The 24,261-nt window shown below is 35.5% G+C and overlaps 3 protein-coding genes across 24 annotated transcripts; 2 read left to right on the top strand and 1 right to left on the bottom strand.

The window, feature by feature from the left end:
- Positions 1-843: 843 nt before the first annotated feature.
- On the top strand, positions 844-6,713 carry LOC107826696 (protein FAR-RED IMPAIRED RESPONSE 1). 22 transcript variants are annotated; one of them, XM_075250074.1, is made up of 8 exons: positions 844-989; positions 2,191-4,445; positions 4,649-4,717; positions 5,086-5,154; positions 5,260-5,316; positions 5,415-5,477; positions 6,373-6,438; positions 6,543-6,713. In XM_075250074.1, exons 2-7 carry the CDS (start codon positions 2,235-2,237, stop codon positions 6,376-6,378), a joined length of 2,475 nt encoding a protein of 824 aa, XP_075106175.1. In that variant the 5' UTR covers positions 844-989; positions 2,191-2,234; the 3' UTR covers positions 6,379-6,438; positions 6,543-6,713. The 22 variants fall into 22 exon arrangements, with proteins under 22 accessions (XP_075106175.1, XP_075106174.1, XP_075106172.1 ...); XM_075250073.1 differs by having other exon boundaries at positions 5,409-5,477; XM_075250071.1 differs by having other exon boundaries at positions 5,241-5,316.
- A 1,230-nt stretch (positions 6,714-7,943) lies between these two features.
- Positions 7,944-16,899, top strand: LOC107826698 (uncharacterized). The gene is made up of 12 exons (XM_016653716.2): positions 7,944-8,192; positions 8,289-8,385; positions 8,609-8,684; positions 9,147-9,243; positions 10,046-10,148; positions 11,641-11,774; positions 12,670-12,847; positions 13,220-13,374; positions 13,516-13,725; positions 15,685-16,032; positions 16,106-16,232; positions 16,395-16,899. Exons 1-12 carry the CDS (start codon positions 8,037-8,039, stop codon positions 16,544-16,546), a joined length of 1,833 nt encoding a protein of 610 aa, XP_016509202.2. The 5' UTR covers positions 7,944-8,036; the 3' UTR covers positions 16,547-16,899.
- A 146-nt stretch (positions 16,900-17,045) lies between these two features.
- On the bottom strand, positions 17,046-20,176 carry LOC107826695 (receptor-like protein EIX2). Its single transcript, XM_016653710.2, has one exon. The coding sequence runs from the start codon at positions 20,014-20,016 to the stop codon at positions 17,230-17,232; it is 2,787 nt and encodes a 928-aa protein (XP_016509196.2). The 5' UTR covers positions 20,017-20,176; the 3' UTR covers positions 17,046-17,229.
- Between the last annotated feature and the right edge of the window lie 4,085 nt (positions 20,177-24,261).

The raw sequence follows: 24,261 nt of genomic DNA, 5'->3' as shown, positions 1-24,261 counted from the left end.
CACAAAGAAAGTGTTTACTTCACATTTGTTCGACTCGTAAAAGGGTTGGACCAACCAAAAAAAAAATCTCTGTAAAATTTTAACGGGATGTTCCTTTTTAGGCCAGACACTTTTTAAAAATCTTTGTAAGGTCTCACTCTCTTCCTTCATTCAAGTTCATTGAAAATTTTAAAGTTTAAATATGGCGGTCTAAAGCGTAAAAGAATTATAAAAAATATTATGACCAAACTCTAAATTTTTTGGTCTAACTGTCTAAAGACAGTTGTCTGGAAGATTTCATTCAAATTCACTCGGAACTTTAGACCCGATGGTATAAAGTTGTAGAAGAACTATGAAAAATGTACGATCAAACTTTCCACTTGGTCTAACGTTAAGGTTTCACGCACCCAATTTCATTGGAACTTTAGACTCGCTGGTTAAAGTTGTAAGAAAGTACAAAAAATTTATGACCAAGCGGTAGCATATATTTCACTTTATTTCGGTTGTGTAGCTTATATTTTCACTTTTTTTTAAAAAAAATATGGACAAAATATAAATAGTGGCTTCAAATGGGGCTATTCGTGCACTTCAGCTAACACGAAGTATCTTGGGATTTTTACACAAATAGTCGATCATATTAATTGTTTACTTTTTCTAGTCATATACATATATTATATATTTTATACACAATTATACTGGCTATTTTTACTTTAAGCGATAGGGTAATCGGCTATTTGGATTAATTCTTCAAGTATCTTACTGTCTTCGAATTTGGGCCTAATTTTGTGACAGCTTAGGAGTAAGCCCATTGGGTCGGAGGAGGGAATTTTAGCCCACATGAAGCCGCGAGTATGGAAAGAGGGAACACACTCAGAAACGCGAGTACAGCATACCAATTTCGAGCCCTAATCATTTGAATTGGCAAAAACTGTACTCTCTATACTCGCTCCCAAATATTCACTGCTCATCACTCTTCTTTGCTGTGATCATCACAATTCTCTACTCGCACCGTAATTCTCTACTTGCTCTCTTTCCCTACATGTATTTTCATGAAAATCTACTCGTATTTCATACCGTATTTGTACAGGCATACATTTATTCTTTTGTAGAGTATTTTTGTTCTTTTCTACATATGAACAGTTTGGTTATTTTTGTTTCCATTATTATATGTGCAAAAACTACTAAGCTGATACATCATACATGTGTGTGATGTCTACTCGAGAATGCTTTGATAAGTCTTGCTAATTTGCTTGCATGTTCTGTTACAGGTGAATCTCCTTTTGTAAGTATATATGATATGTCAATTTGGAAAAATTGAAATGGAGAGTTAAGTGCGTTTGGTACGACGGAAGTCATTCTTAATGGAAAATGTTAGTGAATGAGGCGAGGATATTTTATTAGTTAATCAAAAGAGAGTATTGTGGTGAAATTTTTGAGTACTAAAGATTAATAATAATGTCTAAGTGTTAGTTGAAACAAGTAATATGACGTTAAAAGTTCATATAATTGTGAGCAAAATAACTTTTTCCCATTTGGCGCAGTTTAAACTTTAAACGGCATATGGACATGTTTGTTGGATTTCTCCCTTATATTTTCCCTTTATCGGTATATTTTTGAAGGGACCTCGTGGGTGCCACCCGTACAAAAGCTATATGGAGCTATAACAACATCCACAGATGCCCTTAGCTCATCCAAAAACATTAGCTAAAATAAATTAGTAACAGGGGCATCACTTTTAATCCAATAAAACAACTTGTTCAAATAACCACAAATGAAATTTCATTAGTTTCAATTTTGGTTTTCCACGAAACCTGGAAACCTTTCAGCTTCCTTCAATAGAGCATGGTGTCACCAGTAGGGACATCAAATGTGTGAAGGTATTATATTTGGTACATTTTGACAATATGAGCCTATCTCCTTTAAGTTAATATCCTGCACTTTGCAGAAAAAGCAGAATACTTCGAAAGAGTGGACATTGGCGTTCCATAAATGTGTGAATAATCTTTGCCAGTGTAGTTTTAAACACTCAAAGATTGGCCACCTGAGACCAATATCTCTGTGCTTGGACATAATGTTTCAGAAACTATATTTACTGGATGAATTTTTTCTTTCTCTAAGTAGAAACAAAAAATTATAATTTGTGGATGTCTTGACTAGAACTTACTCTGTGATAGGCATAATAATGACCAATTATGAACGGACGTGTTTCAGGCACAAGGTTGACTACCTGGATTGGAGGAACACATCTTACCTCAATGGTAATTGACCTTGAGCATCCATCAGGAGATCAGCACAAGGAGAAAGAAGACTGTGGGCACCATATATGTGGAGCTACTGCCACTGCTTCAAAGAGTGTTTGCCTGGACAGAGGGAATGCAGGACCTAGTTGGAATGAAGGAACATCTAATGGCACCTATATATTGCCAAATGCAGATTCTTTGGCTGTGAATTGCTACAGAGGTTTGGAGCCACATGATGGTATGGAATTCGATTCGAAGGAGGATGCCTTTTCGTTTTACAAAGAATATGCTAAGTCCATCGGATTTTTCTCAATAATAAAGGCTAGCCGTCGTTCAAGAATTTCTGGAATATTTATTGATGCAAAATTTGTTTGCAGTAGGTATGGAAGTAAGCAAGAACCTTCTACGTCCGTTACAGAACCTGTTCCAAGTGCTGATGGCGCAGGAAGTATTCCTGTGAGGAGAAAAAAGGGTAGAATAAACAGGTCTTGGTCAAAAACAGATTGTAAGGCTTGCTTGCATGTAAAGAGAAGGTCTGATGGAAGGTGGATTATTCGTACTTTTGTCAAAGAGCATAACCATGAGACATTTCCAGATCGGACCAACTACCTTCGAGGTCATAGGAATACTGATTTGGGTAAGAATGGTGCAGATGCATTTCATTCTATCTGTGGGAGGACGAAAAAGACTTATGTGACAATGTCTAGGCAATCTGGTGTGATGAAGAAAGTTGAGAAGCAAAAGAATGTTGGCACAAAGAGCAGTCCTCAATCTTTGGCTTTAGATGAGGGAGATGCACAAGTTATGCTTGAGCATTTTCTTTACATGCAAGATGAAAATCCAAACTTCTTTTATGCAATGGATTTGAATCAAGAGCAACGCTTGAGAAATGTATTTTGGGTTGATGCTAAAGGAAGGATTGACTATAGTAACTTCAGTGACGTAGTTCTTGTTGACACTACATATATAAAAAACGATTATAAGTTGCACTTCGTTCCTTTTATTGGTGTTAATCATCATTGTCAGTCCATATTGCTTGGGTGTGGGCTGATTGCCAATGAGAGTAAGTCGACATTTGTTTGGTTGATGCGAGCATGGCTTAGGGCAATGGGTGGACAAGCTCCAAAAGTTATACTGACTGATCAAGACAATACATTGGAAGAAGTTATTGCTGAGGTTTTACCAGATTGCTGCCATTGCTTTTGTTTGTGGCACGTACTGAGTAATATCCAGGAGAAGCTTGGTCATGTCATTAGGCAGCATGAAGATTTTCTCTCCAAATTTAATAAATGCATTTTGAGGTCTGCGACCAATGAATTGTTTGAAAAGAGGTGGTGGAAGGTGGTTGATAGATTTGATTTGAGGAATGACTTGTGGATTAAATCATTGTACAAAGATCGCCTAAGGTGGGTACCAACATTCATGAATAATATCTTCTTGGCAGGAATGTCTACAATGCAACGGTCGGAAAGCGTGAGCTCTCTTTTGGAGAAGTGCATGTTATGCAGGACGACACTGAAGGAGTTTCTTGACCAGTATAAGAAACTGCTGCGAGAGAAATGTCAAGAAGAGGCAAGTGCTGATTCTGAGACGAGGCATAAACAACCAGGACTGAAATCTCCCTCCCCTTTTGAAAAGCAGATGTCAACTTTATACACTCATACAATATTCAAGAAATTCCAAGCCCAGGTTTTGGGAGTGGTTGCATGTCACCCTAAAAAAGAAAGTGATGATGGTGCAGCTGCCACATATAGAGTCCAAGATTTTGAAGAAAATCAAGAATTCGTTGTTGTACGGAGTGAGAAGACATCTGATGCATCATGTTCTTGTCATTTGTTCGAGTATAATGGATTTCTTTGTAGACACGTGATGATAGTTCTTCAAATGGCTGGTGTGCATAACATCCCCTCTAAATATATTTTAAGTCGCTGGACTAAAGGTGCAAAGAGTAGAGAGAAGATGAGAGAAGTAAATTTGGTTGATTCTAGGGTTCAACGATATAATGATCTATGTCAAAGGGCATTTGAGCTAGGCGATGAAGGGTCACTATCTCAAGAGAGTTATAATATTGTATTCAATGCACTGGAAAATTTTCTGAGAAGATGTGAGGCTGTGAATGATCCAAATTTAAATGAGTCAGAACCTTGTTTTCCCAAAAATCAAGTATTCATAGATGGTAACAACCCAAGCAAGAGTAACGGAAAGAACATAGCAAGGAAAGAGAAGGTAGTAAGTTATTGATCTTCTTTTACTGAGTGTTGATTGAGTTTATCCTTATATTTTTTTAGGTATATACAGAACAAAAGATTATATCCGTGGGGATAAACAGTAGATGGCAACAGATGGTTATTTTCTATCATAGCATTACATAAACGTACGTGCACCTAAGACGGAACTATTGATTGATTAATATTCCATATATGTTGCAGGGGCAATCAGGTTTGGGAGAACCGACTGTTGATTATCCTTTTCAATCGCATTCAGCCATGCAGCCAATGGTGTGATGATTTTTGTTTATAATTTTTAGTGTTGTATGGGGAGAGCTAAATAACAAATGTCTTGTAATATAATCGCTACTCCCTTCGTTTCATTTTATGTGGCAGTGTTTGACTGCGTATGGAGTTTAAGAAAGAATTGAAATTTTTTGGAACTTGTTGTCTTAATCATGCCATGGCATTTCTGTGGCTATAAAAGCATGTCAGGGTAAAAGAGGAAGTTTAAAGTTGAATTGTCTTCAAATATAAAAAAGTCTCATCCTTTTTTGAATAGCTTAAAATTGAAAGTGTGCCACATAAAATGTAACATGGAGAGTATTATAAATTTAGAATCATTAGTTTTGTGATCCGAATTCTATGATATATAATAGGGCCAAATAAACGCTAGATTTCCAGCTCCTGGTGGCTACTATAGCAGCCCCCAAATTATTCAAGGAGTGGTATGTAATTCTACTTACAATTTGTACATCTGCATGCTGTGTATGTGGCATTTCAGTTCATCAGGATAACCGAACTATCCAGCCAGTTTTTGCCTTTTGGTGCAGGGACAATTGAATACAAATATCCAAGCTTATGGCAACCAACCAAACATGCCGGGGCTGGTGATTAATTTAAGAACTCCAAGCACTGATGTATTCTATGATTTCTGGTGTTGTCTCAAACTAACAATTCGGTTGGCTTTGTTCTTTTCTAGGGACAGTTGAATACAATTGCTTCAATTGCAGATTGCCCTTATCTCTCTCAACCTACATTCCATGGACTGGTACCATCTATACATATGTAAAAGATTATTTGTTGTGTGTCAATATATCATTGCCTGTGGCTTTGCTAAAGTGGCAGATAGCCTATTTCGCTTAGAAAAGTACCTCAAAAACCAAATCCAATGGATTTTGTGCCTTACTGAAGTCAGACCAAAGTGTTAACTGTGAATACACCACCATGACATCTACTCCCTACTTTACATATTGCATTTTGCCCGGAAAATTTGCATCCAAGTCCATTTCCAGGAATAACTACAACGTCACGTGACAATCTTTTTTCTGTATTTCTATTTTTTCTGTGGGTTTAGTTTGACTGTCTGATGTTTAGAGAAGATCAAAATTTTGTTCGGGTTTGGTGTTGGTCTTGATGGCGTTTTAGGGTCCGAGTCACAGTTTATCAAAGTCATGAAGTACATTTTAGTTTTCTAGTGTTTAAAAACATTCCAGCCCCGGTACAATTGTCTTGCGAAAACTTTTTTCTCAAAACTTATAATCCAAACACACTTTTTATAATTATGGGGTTCGAGTCAGCTTGCGCACACTTCGACTAATTCCACGTGGGACCTACTATATCCCACCAACACACGTATTGGGTAACTATGTCTCTGTCTGCTAAGGCTTGAACAAATGAGAAGAAATCACCTAGTGTTTTTGCCTCTGCTGGAATTTGAACCTGAGACCTTATGGTCCTCAACACTTCACTGATGTCTAGGTCACACTCTTGGGTGCAATAATCCAGCCACATTTCCCAGAATTATTTTCCAAAGAATAAACCCAAACCCAGTCCAAAAGCTATCTTAGTGTAAGAGCAACCTTTTCCCGTCTATGGATGGGTAACCTTCAACTAAATAATTCATATTACGCCTGATATCAGATTATCATTGTACTCTCTTGTAGGGATAAATGTATTTTAGGCCAGCAGTTGCTCAAAGTTCTTTTGGTGTTCAGAACAGTTTGCAGGAGGTGGGTATACCTTATGCTCATTTTGCCTTGTATCTCTCTTCTTGTTTTACCACCATTTTGTACAATATACTTAATTTCTTCCCGTTTTTCGGTTCAATCATCAGTCTAGCATGGCTAATACACAGATGCTGCGCTTGGCCATGGCGAACAAAAATTAGGAATATTTGGTTTTTCTTCATTATCACAAGAACTTATGAGAATTTGTTGCTTAATTTGGCATGTATTTTTATCATGAATCTTGTGGCTTCTAATAGTAATTAATTTGACATTTACCCTTTATAGCTGCTCAAAAATTTTGTGAACAGTATGAAAAACTAGCCATAGGATCTCATACAACATGCGTATTCTCGTTATAATTAGCCATCATCATCCTTCATCCCCTTGTCTTTATGTAGATTTATAGACTGTAACTTGTTGGCTCAACACATTGTTATTTGTTTTGCCCCGTTGGATCTTACTCTGGCCTACCGCCAAGTTTTCTCCACCAGAGGCGGAATTGGAGTATTTGTAGTGGAGTTCAATTGAAGTCATATTTTTACGGGGTATTATCACTTTTAGTGAGTGCCAGAAATTATTTACATTTAGCAGCCAGAAAAGTGTATAAATTGTATATAATTTTTATATATAACATACAGAATGTATATATATATAAAAATATTTTTCGACTATTATTTTGATAGCGACTATACAATATCATTTCCCTATTTTCATTGTAGACCATAGATATTAAGATATGTATGTGAAAAACTCTTGAGAGTAGTATAAACATTAAGTAATGAACTCATATTTTAAAAGAATTTAGAACCTTGTACTCGTTAAGTTTTTAAGTCCTATATTTGAATTTGATGAACTGAATTATGACTTATTATTTAGTCTAAATTAATCAAACCTATTTTAATTGAAGCAAACTTTGGACACGCTAGATAATGAATTTTTATGAATTCAACCGCGTTTACTTGTTCGATTTTGTTCAAATTCATCCGTTGTCACTTAGAGATTTCTAAGACTTGACTAGATACAAACTCAAAATATTTTTACTCGATTTAGTCAACTCTCAAAGACGAATCTAGGATTTGAAAGTTGAGGGTACACCACTTTTAATATGAACTTGTAACTCTCCGTAAGATTGATCTGGTCAATTCAAATGGTTTTGAATTATTTCAATTCATGTAATGACGTCGACTCTCATGGAATAAAAATTATTATCTCATAATTGATTCACATATATAAATAAAATTAAAAGTGAAAACGAAAAAGAAATGATCTTGAATAGAATAAGATAAAAGAGCGAAAGCAATTACTACCTCTTTTCAATTTAGATGAGTTAGTTTGACTCGGTACGTATTTTAGAAAAAAAGAAAACTTTTGAAATTTGTTGTGTTAAAAACTTTAAGGGATCATAACATTTGTGTGGTTATAAAAGCTTCTAGTCACTCTTCTAATTCAAGTTTCTCAAATTGAAAAAAAAACTATTAAAAAAGTAAAAAAGAAAACAAGACAAAAATGGAATAACGGCGGCAAAAATACGCAAAAGCAGAGAAGCAAGTAGTAACCCTACTACCGAGTGGAACAGAAAGCTTCACATTATTCATACCACAATGCTTGGTCTCACCAGAGCTACGACTTCCGCCTCCGCCTCCGCCACCGCCGCAGCCACGTCAGCTACCGCCATTGCTGCCGCCACTGTTCACCTCTGCACTCCGCAGCTCCGCACCATCAGAACAAGAACTAATTTTTGCTTCGGCCAACAACAGGTATTGACAAAAAAAGACTAATGAAACAAAGCACTCCTATACAGTTTTTCTTCTCTTTTTTTATTCTAATTTTTTATAGTTGTCTTTTTGGTTCAGTCCTCAACGACGTCGCATAGGGTGATAGTTCATCCAGTGAAGGCCATGGCTGAAACTGCAGCCGCTCCTCACTCTGCTCCTAAGTCCCCCACTTCTGGTATATTTCTTTTCTAGTTAACCCTTTAATTTTCTGAGATGTGGGTAATAGCCCTCCACTTTTTGAATGGAATAAAGGAATGCTTGAGGTTATATGTTCGTGTAGTAGAAGTCAGACCACTGTTTAATCACTTCATCAATTTAGATTTTTGAATGTAACAAATGTTAGTTCACGCGCTATACTTTCATTTGAACTTACTGTTTATGTGTGTGAAATTTTTTAGGGAGGAAGCAAGCCTTGATATCGCTTTCAGATAAAACGGATTTGGCTAAGCTTGGCAATGGTCTGCAGGAATTGGGGTAAACGTTGCAGAAATGATTGTTCTTATTTTGCAAATTAATTGACGGATCGTTGTAACATCTACAAGTAAAATTCCTTTGGCTTAGAGCTGTTAGTGTGTGTGTGTTAGCGAAGTGAATATATAATCATATGTACAAGACTGTCAAGCTTCACATGAAAATGCATAATCCTAATCTGCATTGACCACTTGGAAATTTAAAACTTAAAATTTTGACCACTATATGTTGAGAGGAAGTGGCATTTTCTCCATTTCTCAGTGTTGTTATCTTATCATCTTGGCTTAATCTATTGGAGCCAATGCCCCCTGTCTAGTTGCTTTGTGCTCCTTTTGATTAAACTGTATGCATTATCTTGTAAATTAAAGTGTCTAACTTACTACTTGTATTTACTGGGAAATACTTATTTACATTCCATGGGATAAGTTCTCAATTTGCAAAGACATCTTATTTCCTATTTTGCAGGTACACAATTGTTTCAACGGGAGGCACAGCATCAGCATTGGAGGGTGCTGGTGTGTCAGTCACCAAAGTGGAAGAGCTGACACGCTTCCCTGAAATGGTAAGAACTCTTGACCAATGTTTTAAGGTAAAATTGGGACTCGCCATGGGGCGGGGCAGTCGACCATGGGGTGCTTAAGTCTCACGGGCTAGCACCTCGATATGTGGGCATTCGACCCATATGTACTTTACACCTTGGGCTGTCTGGCTTATGCATGCTTTATGCATTGGATTGTCTGCCCTGTACACCCTTAGACATTTTCCTTTTTATATTTTCTTGTAAAACTTTGAATATAACTTATATGATATGTTGTTCTCTATAATATAGAACTTGGTGAATTGGAATATTATATATGCTATGCATTAATAGTTAAAACAATTTTTATACATTTTTTGCTATTGCAGTTTGATTTATTTATTTTTATAAGATTTCTTTACTTAATGTATTCTTAATAAAATAAAAAATGTGTGGAGTACGCCATGATAGGTGAAATGCCAACCCTTGCATCTAATCTTTTTTTTAAGGACCCTTGTAACTACACTTCCTAACACACTGTTTTTGACCTGCTTTACTTTTATTGTCTTTGCAGTGATGGTTTACTTCTTTTTAGCTGCCTAACTTTGTTTTCTACATAAGATTATTATACCATTTTTTTTCTTTGGCAATTTCAAGTTTCTTGCTCATCTTAGTATTATTCGTTATATATATTTTTCAAAAACTTTTCTTCTTAATGCTTGGTCCAATAAATGTTGTGTTACACATCCCTGTAGTTGATTTTATAACTTCCATCTGCAAATGAGAGCGGTGACTCATGGCAGTAAATTTCAAAAACACAACTGAATTTTTTTTCTCCTTTTCACAGCTTGATGGTCGTGTAAAAACTTTGCATCCAAGCGTTCATGGAGGTATTCTTGCTAGAAGAGATCAGGAGCATCACATGGAAGCTCTTGAAAAACATGAAATTGGTGAGCTAATTGATTTATATTATCAAAGCAACTTTATGTTATTGTTATTTTAATGTCGCTTTTAGAAACTTTTGTTATCAATGACTTGGTGACATATCAGATTCATGTTGATATTTTTGGAAACGAAACACAGAGTAATGAGGTTGAAGGGCCTTTGGGAGCTCCTGGTTTCACGTAGAGATTGTTTTGATAACCTGAAAGTTTAAGGGTGAAATTTTAAGAATACTAAGTATCAAGATTATTAATTTAGAATTTTGTAAATGTTATAAATGTAAATTTGTTATAACCTTTTACAGATACGAAACTACTACAACAACAACAACAAGAACTATGCCTTAGTCCCAAACAAGTTGGGATCGACGATAATCCTCATTCCTTTCATTAAGTTCATCTCATATCATCATCATTACCAAAATAAAACAAAAGTGCAAGTAATATATATATATAACAGTAATAATAATAATAATAATGATAGAGGTTCTCTACGAAATCTAAAACCTTATTCCCAACAAGTAGGTATCACCTATATGGATTTTCCTCTTCCGTTGTGCCCTATCTTTAGTTAAGTTTCCATTGATTCCAAGGAATTATAGGTCTTTCGAGACAACTTCCTTCATGTGATTTTAGATCTACCCGTACCTTTTTAACACTTTCCCCCACCATAGTTTCACAACTACATATCAGTGCATCTGTAGGTCAACGCAGGACATGACCAAACCATCTCAAGTGACATTCTATCATTTTGTCCTCAATAACATGTGCGATTTGTTAACTTTTCAATTTCTAAAATGCACATATTTATATTTTAACCTAATTAAATAGTGACATTGGTTGAGTTCCATGTAACATGATTATCAAAGTATTCCTATTCAAATATCACGTCTAACTAAATAGTTAGCCATTTTTGCTTTTGAAATATGAGATTATTGTCTATTTCCGAAGTGTTATATTCCATCCACTAATAGACCATTTTTAGTTTTAATCAGTAGCCAAGTTTAACATTTTAGTGGCGCTTGCTGTATGTACTGATCTCTTTAGTTTCATTAACATTCAAATGAATTGGCCAATCACTGAATACTTTAAATTTTAAGTGCTGAAATCAGTTATTCAAACAAACCCTTTATGTTGCATGTGCAGCAGTTGATTCCTTTTGCCTCTTAAGCTTGTTTTCCATTTATGTTTGCTTGAGACTAGTCAATTGTAGATATTGTTGGTGTTTATCAGAGTAGGATTTTACATTCATGTTTCCTTAATATGCTGATGAATATTCAGATCTTTAGCTTTTAGATGGAACTTATTCAAATATTGGGAAAAACACTAGATAGTGACTTCTGTGTATCAAGCTTTATGTCGCAAGCAAACAATATTTTGCAATATGAAAGTTCTTACTGCTTTGTTACTAAAAAGCCGGTGCTCTGGCATACATCTACTCTTCGTAGGAGCATGATGTGATACTAGGAAGCAAATGAAATTCACGAGGTTTCTTCTGCAGGTACATTTGATGTTGTAGTGGTCAACTTGTATCCTTTTTATGCCAAGGTTTCTTCTTCAAGTGGAATTTCATTCGAGGATGGAATTGAAAACATCGATATTGGTGGACCTGCCATGATTAGAGCTGCTGCAAAGGTTTCTTAGCTTATTACTTTTCTGTGACCTGCACTTTGTATAAGTTACTTTTGTCTTAATGCATTTCCCCTTTTCTTACATCTGTGGCATCTCTCTAGGTATAAATATTAGATGACATATAATTCCACCACCTGCACCTATGCATCTTAAGCTTTGGCACATATATTTCACTTGTGAACCAACATTTTTTCATCTGCTACAGCTATAGGTTTTCTTTGGCATATGCATTTGCTTCTTGGTCTTACAACAACAACAACAAACCAATGTAATCCCACAAGTGGGGTCTGGGGAGGGTAGCGTGTACATAGACCTTACTCCTACCTGGTGAAGGTAGAGAGATTGTTTCCGATAGACCCTCGGCGATGCTTTTGCTTCTTGCTCTTAATTGGATAAAATACTCTGTGTGTGCAATCATTAGTTAAAAAAACATTACTTTTCTGCTTGGAGTTTGCGGAGATCTGGCTTGTATAGGGATGCTCAATATATCAGAAAGGTTTAGGTACTGCTGAAGTTAAAAATTGCCTCTGAGCTTCATAATGCCATTGTATGCTGTTGAGGATGCTCTTATCCATTATAAAGGATCTGTATTGGAGGAGTTAAGTTATGTTTTAGCTTTGCTAAAATACTATGAATTGCTTTTCTAGATGAAATGTTGACCTGATGCAATTGTATCTGGCATATATCAATAACAAAATTATATCTGGTAAAATCATGGTTAGGGCCTTGCACTTTTTATAATACTTGATGAATTTTTTTGGTAGGCTCTCTATCTTCTCGTATACTTCTCTGTGTAAATTTTCCGACATTAATTAAACTGCTTTCTCTGAAAAATATGCTGGCTGAATCTTTGTGTTGTATCTGTTGTGTCTAACTGTGGATGATGCTTATTGAACAGAATCATAGGGATGTTTTGGTCGTAGTTGATTCTGGAGATTACCCAGCTCTTTTGGAGTTTCTTCGAGGAGATAATGATGACCAACAATTTCGAAGGAAGTTGGCCTGGAAAGCTTTTCAACATGTAGCTTCTTATGATTCTGCAGTTTCAGAGTGGCTGTGGAAGCAGACTGTAGGAGGTATTCCCTTTCAAAACAGACAGCCCAATGAATTATAAAAGCTCCCTCCCTTCCCCCCTCCCCCCATCCCATAAAAAAAAGGTTCAGCAAACAACTTAAAACATTAAACCAATCATCCTCTGCCTCTACTTTTGAAATAAATGTAAAGGTTAATAGTATGTACAGAAAAACAAATCACAAATTTATTTGAATTTTTATTTAACAGTAGCCTGCAGCCTCGTTGTGCTTAGAGATGGAATGTTTTAGTGAACCTTTTATTTTTTATTCTTTTCCCTGGAGATACCAAGGGGCTGATGTTAAATGTGAACCGGGGGGGGGGGGTGCTTTTCATCTCCAATTTTGCTGATTGAAGTCTTTGGTCTCTGTTGGTAGATAAGTTCCCTCCCGGCTTGACAGTGCCACTTCATCTAAAAAGCTTACTTCGATATGGTGAAAACCCTCATCAGAAGGCTGCAGTTTATGTTGACAAGTCTCTATCTGAGGTTAACGCTGGTGGAATTGCAACTGTTATCCAACACCACGGGAAGGTAAGAATTTTGATGTTTACTTTGTATTGTTCATCTGGATTTGGCTTATCTTCAAATTCTGCGTAGTCTATTTGTTGTGGATAAACATCGCATGAATGGAACTTCTGCTCAGTGCTAATGACTGGCTTTTTTTCGATGCAGGAGATGTCATATAACAACTATCTGGATGCCGATGCAGCTTGGAACTGTGTGTGTGAGTTTAATAAACCAACGTGTGTGGTTGTGAAGCATACAAATCCTTGTGGAGTAGCGTCACGGAATGATATCATTGAAGCATATAGGCTAGCTGTAAAAGCAGATCCAGTTAGTGCATTTGGTGGTATAGTAGCCTTCAATGTCGAAGTTGATGAGGTAAAGTTGCTAAATGGACCTTTTAAAAGACACAATTTGAATCTGTTGTTGATTATGATTTTGCTATTGGGCTTTTCTTGTTTCTTTTCTAGAAACCTAAATGGGTAATGATGCATTGTCTTGTCAGACGACACTTTTTGATAATGATAGGGCCATTAGTTCCCTCCTCTCATATCAATATTTAAGTGGAAAAACAATGAAAAAGAGGATCTGGGTAACACATTGAAGTGATTAGGTTCTACCATCATCACCTAGCATTCCTTATTTGGAATCTTTGAAGAGCTAATCTGAACAATGTGTTTGCACTGCTGTATAGTGCATTATCTTTTTTATGTCTTATCAATCTTTTCTTTTTGTTATATGATTTTACTAAGAAAGAACGTTGAAGATATGCTTTATATCTTGTTAGTACATTATACCTTTTCAAAAATAGAAGTAATCTTGTAGTTCTCCTCATGAGAAGAGGTGACAGCTTGTAAATATAGGGACAAGAGGATCTGGAGAATGAATTCTGTGAGCTCCCCTCATGGTTTTGGGGTATGAAGGCATATGTGCAGTCTCAGTCACTCTTTGAAGCAGCATTGTGATTAGAGTGGGGATGGAAGAAGTACAAAGTTCCGTCGAGACGCTTGGCTGGGCCATACTCCCCTCAAAATTCAAATTGAACTTCCTGAATTGTATAATCTGATAGTGGGTACAGAAGTTGCAATCAGTCAGTGCCGGAGTGGAAGTGCTTGGAACCTTAATTTTAGAAGGCAGCTTTTTTACTGGAAGATGGACAGGCTAGTTCAGCTATTATAAGTGCTAAAATAATCCCCGATAAGTCCAGAGGCTACAGATTCACTTAGGTGGAGAAGACAAGTCAATGGGGTATTCTCTGTAGGGTCATGCTATAAAAGGCTAAACGCTGGGTGTGGTAGCCCTCCTCAATGGCTATGGAAGATGATTTTGAAAACAAGTGCACCCTACAAAGTAGCATGTTTTTTGCAGATTGCTGCCTATGAAGCTAACCTCACCCCAAAGTAATCTACAGAGAAGGGGTCTGCCTTTGTGCAGCAGATGTTTTTTGTGTTATGAAGTTAAGGAGACTTGCAATCACTTGTTCTTACAGTATTGGGCAGCAAACAAGTGTGGGGGCTGTTTTTCAGCAATTTTGGACAGAATGTAATTAGGCATCAATTGTTAAAAGGCCTACTGATTTGTTGGAGGTGCTGCTGTCCTAGACAATAAGAAAATGCTGGATTATTATCCCTGCTTGTGTCTGTTGGGTACTTTGTAAAGAGAGGAATGCAAGGTGTTCTGATGGAAAGAATAGCTCAATTCAGATCTTGAAATATTGGTGTTTAGGCCTACTGGCAGCTTCATATAATTTACAGGATATATGTGATGAATAGGGCTCACTAGGAGTGACTTTGTATGGGGGAGCCTATCCTTCTTGTTCTGTACAGGAGGGCCTCTCACTTAGTAAAGCACTAGCTTAGTGCTTGACTATTTTTTGATATCAATAAAATTAATTTACTGATAAAAATAGAATTAATTTTGTAGTTCAACTGGTGCATAAGAGGTGTATGGAAGAACTCTCCTAAGACACAGAAAAGAACAACAAAAAGGGAAAAAGGTGGAATCACAATTTAACCAAATAAGAGAACAGGTAAAGAGGCTCCAAGCATTATGACTTAAGCTGTGGTGCAGAAAGACCGTTTTTGTCATCCTTTCTCCTTATTTGTCAACAAGGGTTATGTTTCGTGCTGTTAAAATGAATATGGAGCGTTATTTGGTCAGGGAAATTGCAACTTGTGTTTTGGTACTGCTTTTTATAGGAGTTGGGGTTGAAATAAAAAATTTAAGTTTTTCTATGTCGCACCTAAAGTTGTTGAGGAAATGCAAATCCAAACTTAAATTTAGGTGTCGCATGAAGGTAGATAACTCTTTTAATTAATCAGTTTTGGTTCTTTGCAGGCTCTCGCAAAGGATATTCGAGAATTTAGAAGCCCTACAGATGGTGAGACTAGGATGTTTTATGAAATAGTAGTCGCACCAAAGTATACAGAGAAGGGTCTTGAGGTTCTCCGTGGGAAATCTAAGACTTTGAGAATCCTCGAGGCAAGTAAAAACAGCAAGGGAAAGCTTTCACTCAGACAGATTGGTGGTGGTTGGTTAGCTCAGGACTCGGATGATTTGACCCCTGAAGATATCCAATTCAATGTCATGTCTGACAAAACTCCACAAGAAAATGAGCTTAATGATGCACAGTTTGCCTGGTTATGTGTCAAGCATGTCAAGAGCAATGCCATAGTAATTGCAAAGGTACTTTTTGCATGCTATATCTAATGGATGGAATTTCTTTCATTGTGTTCTAAATATAACTTTTATATTGCAGAACAATTGTATGTTAGGAATGGGAAGTGGACAGCCGAATCGTCTAGAGAGCTTGAGGATAGCTATGAGGAAAGCTGGAGATGAAGTAAAAGGAGCCGCTTTGGCGAGCGATGCTTTCTTCCCGTTTGGTAGATACCTCTATTTTGTTGGTTATACATGTAGCAATAGAGCAAATCTGACATTTATAAGAAAGCACCAATTTTAAGAAAATATACCATAATGAATTGTAACTGAAAATTTTTGTGAAGACATGTTTTCTTTAACTATTTTTCTTTTCTGAATTAAAACAGCATGGAATGACGCTGTTGAAGAGGCGTGTCAAAGCGGAGTGAGCGTTATTGCAGAGCCAGGAGGGAGCATAAGGGACAAAGATGCAGTGGATTGCTGTAACAAGTACGGAGTCTCGCTTGTTTTCACCAATGTGAGACACTTTAGGCATTAAGCATTTGGTAGGGCATCATTGGATTCATAATCTATCATATTTACGAAGAGCTTGTGACAGCTAAAATGCATCTCAAGTGTTTGATAGGCTTGAGGAATAATTTGTGATTTAAAAGGGAGGTATTCTGTAACATCTAGTGTGTATTATAGCAAAACTGTAGTTCTGGCGGGAATTTTACTTGCTGGTTGGCGAGCAAATCTTCGAAGTACTTTAATGGGCTTTGTTATTGTATGAGAAGAGAGCAATGTTGAAGATCCACTCACAAGTGATTGAGCATGCAAGTGTAACGATTGGTTACTAATTTTATTTCTCTGCTATAAATATTTTTATTTAAAGATGTTTGTTATTTTGCATTTGAGTTTGTGTAAAGTTGTAAAAATACCTAGAGTAAATTACGTTGAATACCCTGTATTATGATTCAGTTATGGAGGTGCTCCTTGTACTTTAAAATCAAATATTTAAATGGGATATAGCTTGCAGCCAAGACCAAAAGCTTGTCGCAGTTCTATTATAACTGAAATTGCAGAGACAAGGAAAACAGCAACTTCTTGAATTACAAAAGAATTTCCTTATCCTATTGTACATGAAGTGCTAACAAATTTCATCCTATTAAATGTGCAAAATATTGAAACACAACCAAGTATACATGAACAGAAATCTCCTCAGTGTCACATCTTTACAAATTATGCATGCCACGATTTCCATTTTCTATCTAAAAAACGATAATAGGCATGTCTCCACGATCTTATGAAAAGCAAGGGAGCACTTACACCCCAAAAAGTCACAATGAATCCTATTGCCATAGAAACATAGAACCACTCCACTTCATTGTCATCTTCACTTCTGTCAACTTCTTCATTTCCAACCTCAGGATTTTCACCTTCATCACTGCATCTCTCCACGAGCGGAATCCCACAAAGTTTATTTCCAGAAAAAGTTGAAGAGCTAAAAGTTTGAAGCTGAGTGCTCACTGGAATCCTCCCTGTTAGATTGTTGTGAGATACATTCAAGTAGCTTAAAGAAAACAAACTCGCAACGCTTCGTGGTATTTCACCAGAAATTTGATTATTTGAAAGATCAAGTGATTCTAACACCTTCATATTGCCAATGTCCTTTGGAATACTCCCAATCAAGTGATTGTTGGAGAAATTTAATGATCTCAATCCAACAAGAGTTGTAAGATTCATAGGAATGTTTCCAGAAAGATTATTGTTAGAAAGATCCATACTTGTAAACAATGACAAAATGGTATCATACTGGTATATGTTACCCTTAGTTGCTACTCTTGCACTCTCTCTGAAAACTCCAACATAATAAGAATAGTCCATCTCCTCATCTGCATCTCTAATTATCTTCCTTCCATTGACCATTGCTGTGAAATTGTTAACACACATTGGTATATCTCCAAACAACTTGTTGTTGGCAAGATCCAAGATTTGGAGATCACTGAGTTGGCAAAATTCTGGGGGTAATTCACCATCGAATTTGTTTGACCGAAGACTCAGGACTGTCAAATTTGAAAGCTTTGTACCCAACCAAGGTGGTAAATTTCCATCAAGCTCATTCTCATTCAAATCTATTTTCCACAAATTTGTGCAGTTGTTTAAGGATGAAGGCAATGGACCGGAAAGTCTGTTTCTTTTCAAGTCCAAAGATTTCAATTTGCTTAAAGCACCAATGGATCTTGGAATACCTCCACTAAGCTTATTTTCTCCCAAGTTGAGAACTTGCAACTCCGGCCAATTCATCCAACAATCAGGAATTTCTGCGGACAAATGATTTCCCCCTAGATGTAGAATCGTTAACATGTAAGATTCATTCCCTTTATCGCACAAGAAGTTAGTTAAACCTTCAGACAAAGAGTTATCTGAAAGGTCTAACTCAGTTACCATGGTTGGAATATGAGGGAGTGAACCACTAAAGTTGTTGGAATTCAAGTATATTAACCAAGGACCTCCACTTCCAATGGAGTCTGAGGAAATTGAGAAAGTTGGAATTTCACCAATAAGTTGGTTATGAGAAATATTGAGGAAACGAATTTGAGACGATAAGTTCCAGAACCAAGTTGGAACTTCACCTACTATTCCAGCATTTGATATGTCCAAATTCATTATTGATTGTTGAGATTGGATCCACAAGGGGAACTTAGGACCTAAGCGCCAACCGCCTATTAAAATGTCACTAGCTTGGAAAGGCGGAATCCAATCAGAACTCACACTTAAACTCAAATTACTCTTAGATGCTTGGAAATACTTCAAATTTGTCAAGTTAGTGAAATGATCTTCTGTTAACACTCCTTCCAACTTATTATTTTCCATGAAACAGAATTGTAGATTTGAAAGTTGGCCAAAACCTTTCGGAAGATTTCCAGCTAATTTGTTGTCATTTAGTCTTAAATTTCTCAAAGAAGAACAATTTCCTGAGCCTATTGGAGGGCAATCATACATAGTACTGAAAATCTCAGATACTTCTCCTTCGAATCGATTTTCTGAGAGATCAAGATCTTCTAATTTCCCTAACTTTCCAATTACACTTGGTAATTTTCCAGATAGTAAATTTAGAGACATATCAATACTAGTTAGAGATGTCAAATTTGAAATGAAATCTGAAACTGTTCCCTCAAGTTTGTTTTCCCTCAGGTTAAGTGTTTCAAGATTTTTGCATCCATATAGCCAATTTGGGATAGTGGAATTCAGGCTATTAATAGCAAGATTAAGATAACTAAGTTTGCAAAAATGTCCTACTTTACTTGGTATTTGACCCTCTAAAAGACTATTACTCAGGTCAAGATATTCAAGATTATTTAGATCAAATAACCATTGAGGCAAAACTGAACTAAATAAATTGCTAGAAGCACTTAATGTAGTAAAAGAAGTCAAGTTAAAAGGACCCTTAGGAAATGAACCAATGAAATTACTTCCAATGAATTCAAGAGAAACAAGATTATTAAAACTGAAAACCCACCCTGGAATCGAAGAACTAAAGTTATTCAAAGAAAGATCAAGATTTTCAAGAACAGAATTGTTATGATCAAACACACAAGGAATTGAATGAAGACTACAATTCGAAAAACGAAGATTAACCAAAGAAGGAAGCATGTTAATCACCTCAGTCCAGTTTGTAGCTTTACTTAAATCAACACCTGACATGTCCAAATGATTAAGATTTTCAAGACTTGACAACCAATGGAAATTATCAATCTTTAGACCTTTAATTTCAGCATAATCCCAACCATTAATGGATAACTCAATAACAGAACCAGTTATATTATGGCATAAAACTCCTTCCCAATTACAGCAATCTTCGCCATCAATCCAAGTGGAGAGTATATTTGTAGGATCATTTGCTTCTTTCTTTAACCTTAGTAAAGCACGTTTCTCATTTTCTTTGCAAATTCCAGCACAAGAACTAAACTTAAATGTAATTGTTAAAGAGAAAAATAGGACAAGTACTAAGTACAGCCCTCTCATTTCTGTGAAAGTTTAGTAAAAGAATATGGCAAAAAAGCAAAGTGGCAGTATGATATATACATAAATTTGGTGACAGATTCGGGGTAGCTGCTGAAGTTATAATTTAAAAGTGATAACTAGTTTTTGTTACTCAATGAACGGGATATTCTTTCTTGCCATTAAGTTTGACCTTTTACACGCTAAAGGCTGCGTTATGTTTATAAGTTGACAAAATTTTATACTAAGGGCCCGTTTGGCCATGAGAAATTTTCATTTTTTTACTTTTTTCTGAATCAGTGTTTGTCCATGAAATATTCATTTCACTTGAAGTTGCATTTTGGAATTTTACGGAAATTTTAAAAACTCCAAAAAGCTATTTTTCACTTCAAATCACTCACAAAAATTCAAAAATAGCTCCAAATTGTAGTCATGTCCAAACACAATTCTAATTTTCAAATACCATTTTTTTTTTTGGAATTTTACGATTCTGATGTCCAAACGCCCACGAAGAGACATGAGCTAAAAGACGAAAAAAGATATACAGAATACGCTAACTATTCAACTATAGGTTAGACGATAAATCAATTTCTTTGCTTTATAAAATGCAAGTGGATAAACGAAGACTTTCTATGGGTCCAAATCGTGTCTGAAATATCAGTTTCATGCACATGTGAGTATTAGACATTATGAAAGAGAATCCAACTAAAAGAAATGCCACGCTTCCAAATGTATAATCCATTAGTGCCTTCTTATTCTACTTTTAATGTGTGGCAAGTGGATAACAAGTTGCAACTCATAATGTCCATGGAATTCCAAGTTTAATGCTTTTAAGAGTCGTTTGGGTTTGATGCATATTGTAATAAGGGATTTTTACGCCATATAGTAAACTATATTTTCATCCATGCTTAATTTTTAATATAATTATCTTTTATATACCTAATTATCATTTATGTACATTTTAGGGGTTTTAATGGTATTAATTAGTCTCCTAATTTAACTCTACCGTATATTCCCACTCCCCCACGTTTCTCTCTCCAAATCTCACCCCCTCACCCACGTATCAAACCACACCTTACGATTTCCTCTTCAATCACTCACTATTTCCGCTTCTAAAACCAGCAAAAATCTGTAACCCCTCCACCAATGACAACCATTAAAAAACTTTGAAGCTTTGAATTCGAGTTTGGGTTTTCAAAAGACATTGTTTGTTTGGATTGGATGTTGTTGCAAAGAACTGAGAATTCTCTCTACGTCTCTCTCTATCTCTCAATCCCAAATTTTTCAGTAATATAAAGCAAAGAAAAAGGGAGCAGCAATTCCACCATTGACAGCCATTAAAAAGCTTTGAAGCTTTGAATTCGAATTTGGGTTTTCAAAAATCATTATTTGTTTGCATTGGGCAAATAATTGGAAATATGGTTTGGAGTTTATATCTCAATTTTGAGAGGTTTTGGTGAAGATTAGACTTGGTTTTGGCTGAATTTCAGATTGAAACTTGAAGAAGAAGAAGAAGAAGAAGAAGAAGGCATGACATACATTATATTGCAGAAATTGTAGAAAAATTGTATTCTGTTGTTTATTTATTTTTCTTTTATTCATTTAACTATTGTATGAAAGTTGAACAACATTGTATAAAAATTATATCTAAGTTGTATGATATTGTAGTTGTATATAACTGAGTAGAAATAATGTACGAAAATTGTAGATAAGTTGTATAATATATAATTAGTTGTATGAAATTTATTATTACTATGTATAAATCAAATACAGAATATACAAAAGACATATTGTATAAATTTTATATTTAAGTTGTATGTTATTGTAGTTGTATATAATTGGTAGAAATAATGTATGAAAGTGTAGATAAATTGTATAATATATAACGCGGTAGAAATAAAAATAATGGGTCTGGTTTAATAATTCATATGCTTTTTCGAGCCAGCCTGTGACGAACTTGTAAAGGTCCGTGCACCTCAAAGGTGCCAAAAACTAAATTCTAATCCAATATTGGTACGTTGAGTTGCATTTTGGACAACTCACATATACTTTTCCGTAATATAAAATTTGAAACAACTTTGCTTGCTATTAGAGAATAATTTGTTAGTATTTATATCCAGATTCATAATTTTTTAGTAGATGGATTAATTTGTTGCTTTTGACTCGATTCTAGGTTTTCTGTGCAATTGTGTCCTACCAGTGTGGTGGCTTTTCTTTCTTTTATGACGCGATAGGCTTTCATAGTATTAAAGAGGAGGGGTGAAAAAGAAGATTATGATTGTTTTTCTTGAAATGTGGGAATCAATCTGCATAACGGTAGTGCCACAAATAATATCGCAAAAATAAGGAAAGAGAAGAAGGAAAAAAGAAGAAGAAAAAGGGTGTAATTAAATCTCTTGATTGAAGACACAAATAATGGATTTGGGAGCCTTTTAAGGTAAATTATATATATTTTGTAAACAAAACTTGTTTATGCCAGATAATTAGCTAAACATGAACATTAAGGGTAATAAAGTCTCAAATAGTGTATAGGAATGAAAAAATTCCTTGTAATAATACCTGCCTAAAGTTCAATATTGCGAATATATCGTTTGGTTGCGCGTATAAATTATATCAGCATAGATATATATAAATTTATGTATTATTTTATGTGAGATAGAATACAAAATAAAAATACATTTATTAGTAAAGAACGCAACATTTTTGCTAAAATTAATAAAATTTAAACAAATATTAAATTTCTACATGATTTTCATTCACTTCAATATCTATGTCACACCCTTTGGATAGACATTGTATGGCTTTGGGCTTGGGCCACATCAGCCTAATACATATGTATGGTAAACGGTTAAAGGTGACACTAGAACACAACAAACTTGTAAAAATAGCACGGTATAGCCAGTTTTCGGATTGATCATTCAAAAATAGCCAGCGTTTACCAAGTCAATAAAAAATAGCCACTATTTTGTTGCAGCAGAGACCGGTCATAATATATTGGAGTTCGGTGCACCTGTGTATGAACTCCAGCATATTATGCTGGACAGGTATACTTTGTTGGCTCCAGTATAATATACTGGAGACTGGAGCACCGGTGCTCCAAACTCCAGTATATTATACTGGACAATTATACTTGCTGGAACTCCAGTATATTATGCTGGAGTTCTAGTGTACTTATGCTGGAACTCCATCATATTATGCTGGAGTTCCAGCATACTTATCTTGGAACTCCAGTATAATATGCTGGAGTTCAAGTATACTTATGCTGGAACTCCAGCATAATATACTGGCGTATTTTCCGGATTTTTAATAGTGTTTTCGCTCAGATTCATCTTTATATGAAAAGTGGCTAAATTTCGATTACTTTTGAAATTGGGCTATTTTTAAAGAACCAGTTGTAAATCTGGCTGTTTTTTAATTTCACCCAACAAACTTACATATATATAGAACAAAATATGTAAATGCAAAAAAAAAAAAAAACTCTTAATTATAATCTGTAACTATAGCTTCGGAGAATCTTAATAGCTGGTTGGTTATAACTTTTACCATATTGGTGAGGGTTCGTTTCTACTTCCCTTATATATATAAAATATAAAAAAAAATTAAAAACTATAGCTTCACTTATAGTAATCCAAAAAAGCTTCATTTATTTTTCTATTCATCAACTTCAAATCTTGGATCTATCTCAAAGAGGTATCACTAGGCAAGTCCCCATGCTTTCATTGAAAAATCATACTCCTAAATAGGGTAAAAATAAACTTTTTTTGTACCTATACATAAATAGTTGAATCCACTCAGCACAAGAAAAAAAAAGAAGAATTAACTCAAATAGTCATCCATCTAATCTCTTAAATCATGTATAATACATAAATAATTGTGTACAATTTATGTATAGCGGCTAGAAAAAATAATCATTAAATCTCACGGGGTATTTGTTTAACAATCCCTGGAGTGGAATTAGGTCAGAGGCAATCTCATTCCCAGCCGGTAAGATCACGTGGTTTTGCGGTAACCATTTTCCGCCATTGTGTCAAGTAATACTTCCGCATCAGCATATGTTTGAAGCATCGACCATAGATTGAGTCGTCATTTCATTCAGCCCATAGTGGAATTGTTCCATATATAACCACCAAATCCGAAATAATCAACTTTCCTTTAAATATAATCTATCCCATGCTTCTATCTCTTATATACATACACTTGAGAGTCTTGGTCGCAGGACTCAAAAACAATTGCAGATAGAGTTAGGTGGCAGATAATTCAGCCACGTGA

This window comes from Nicotiana tabacum, chromosome 3 (assembly GCF_000715075.1).
Source record: "Nicotiana tabacum cultivar K326 chromosome 3, ASM71507v2, whole genome shotgun sequence".
NCBI lineage: Eukaryota > Viridiplantae > Streptophyta > Magnoliopsida > Solanales > Solanaceae > Nicotiana > Nicotiana tabacum.
This window is presented reverse-complemented; position numbering and strand designations above follow the sequence as displayed.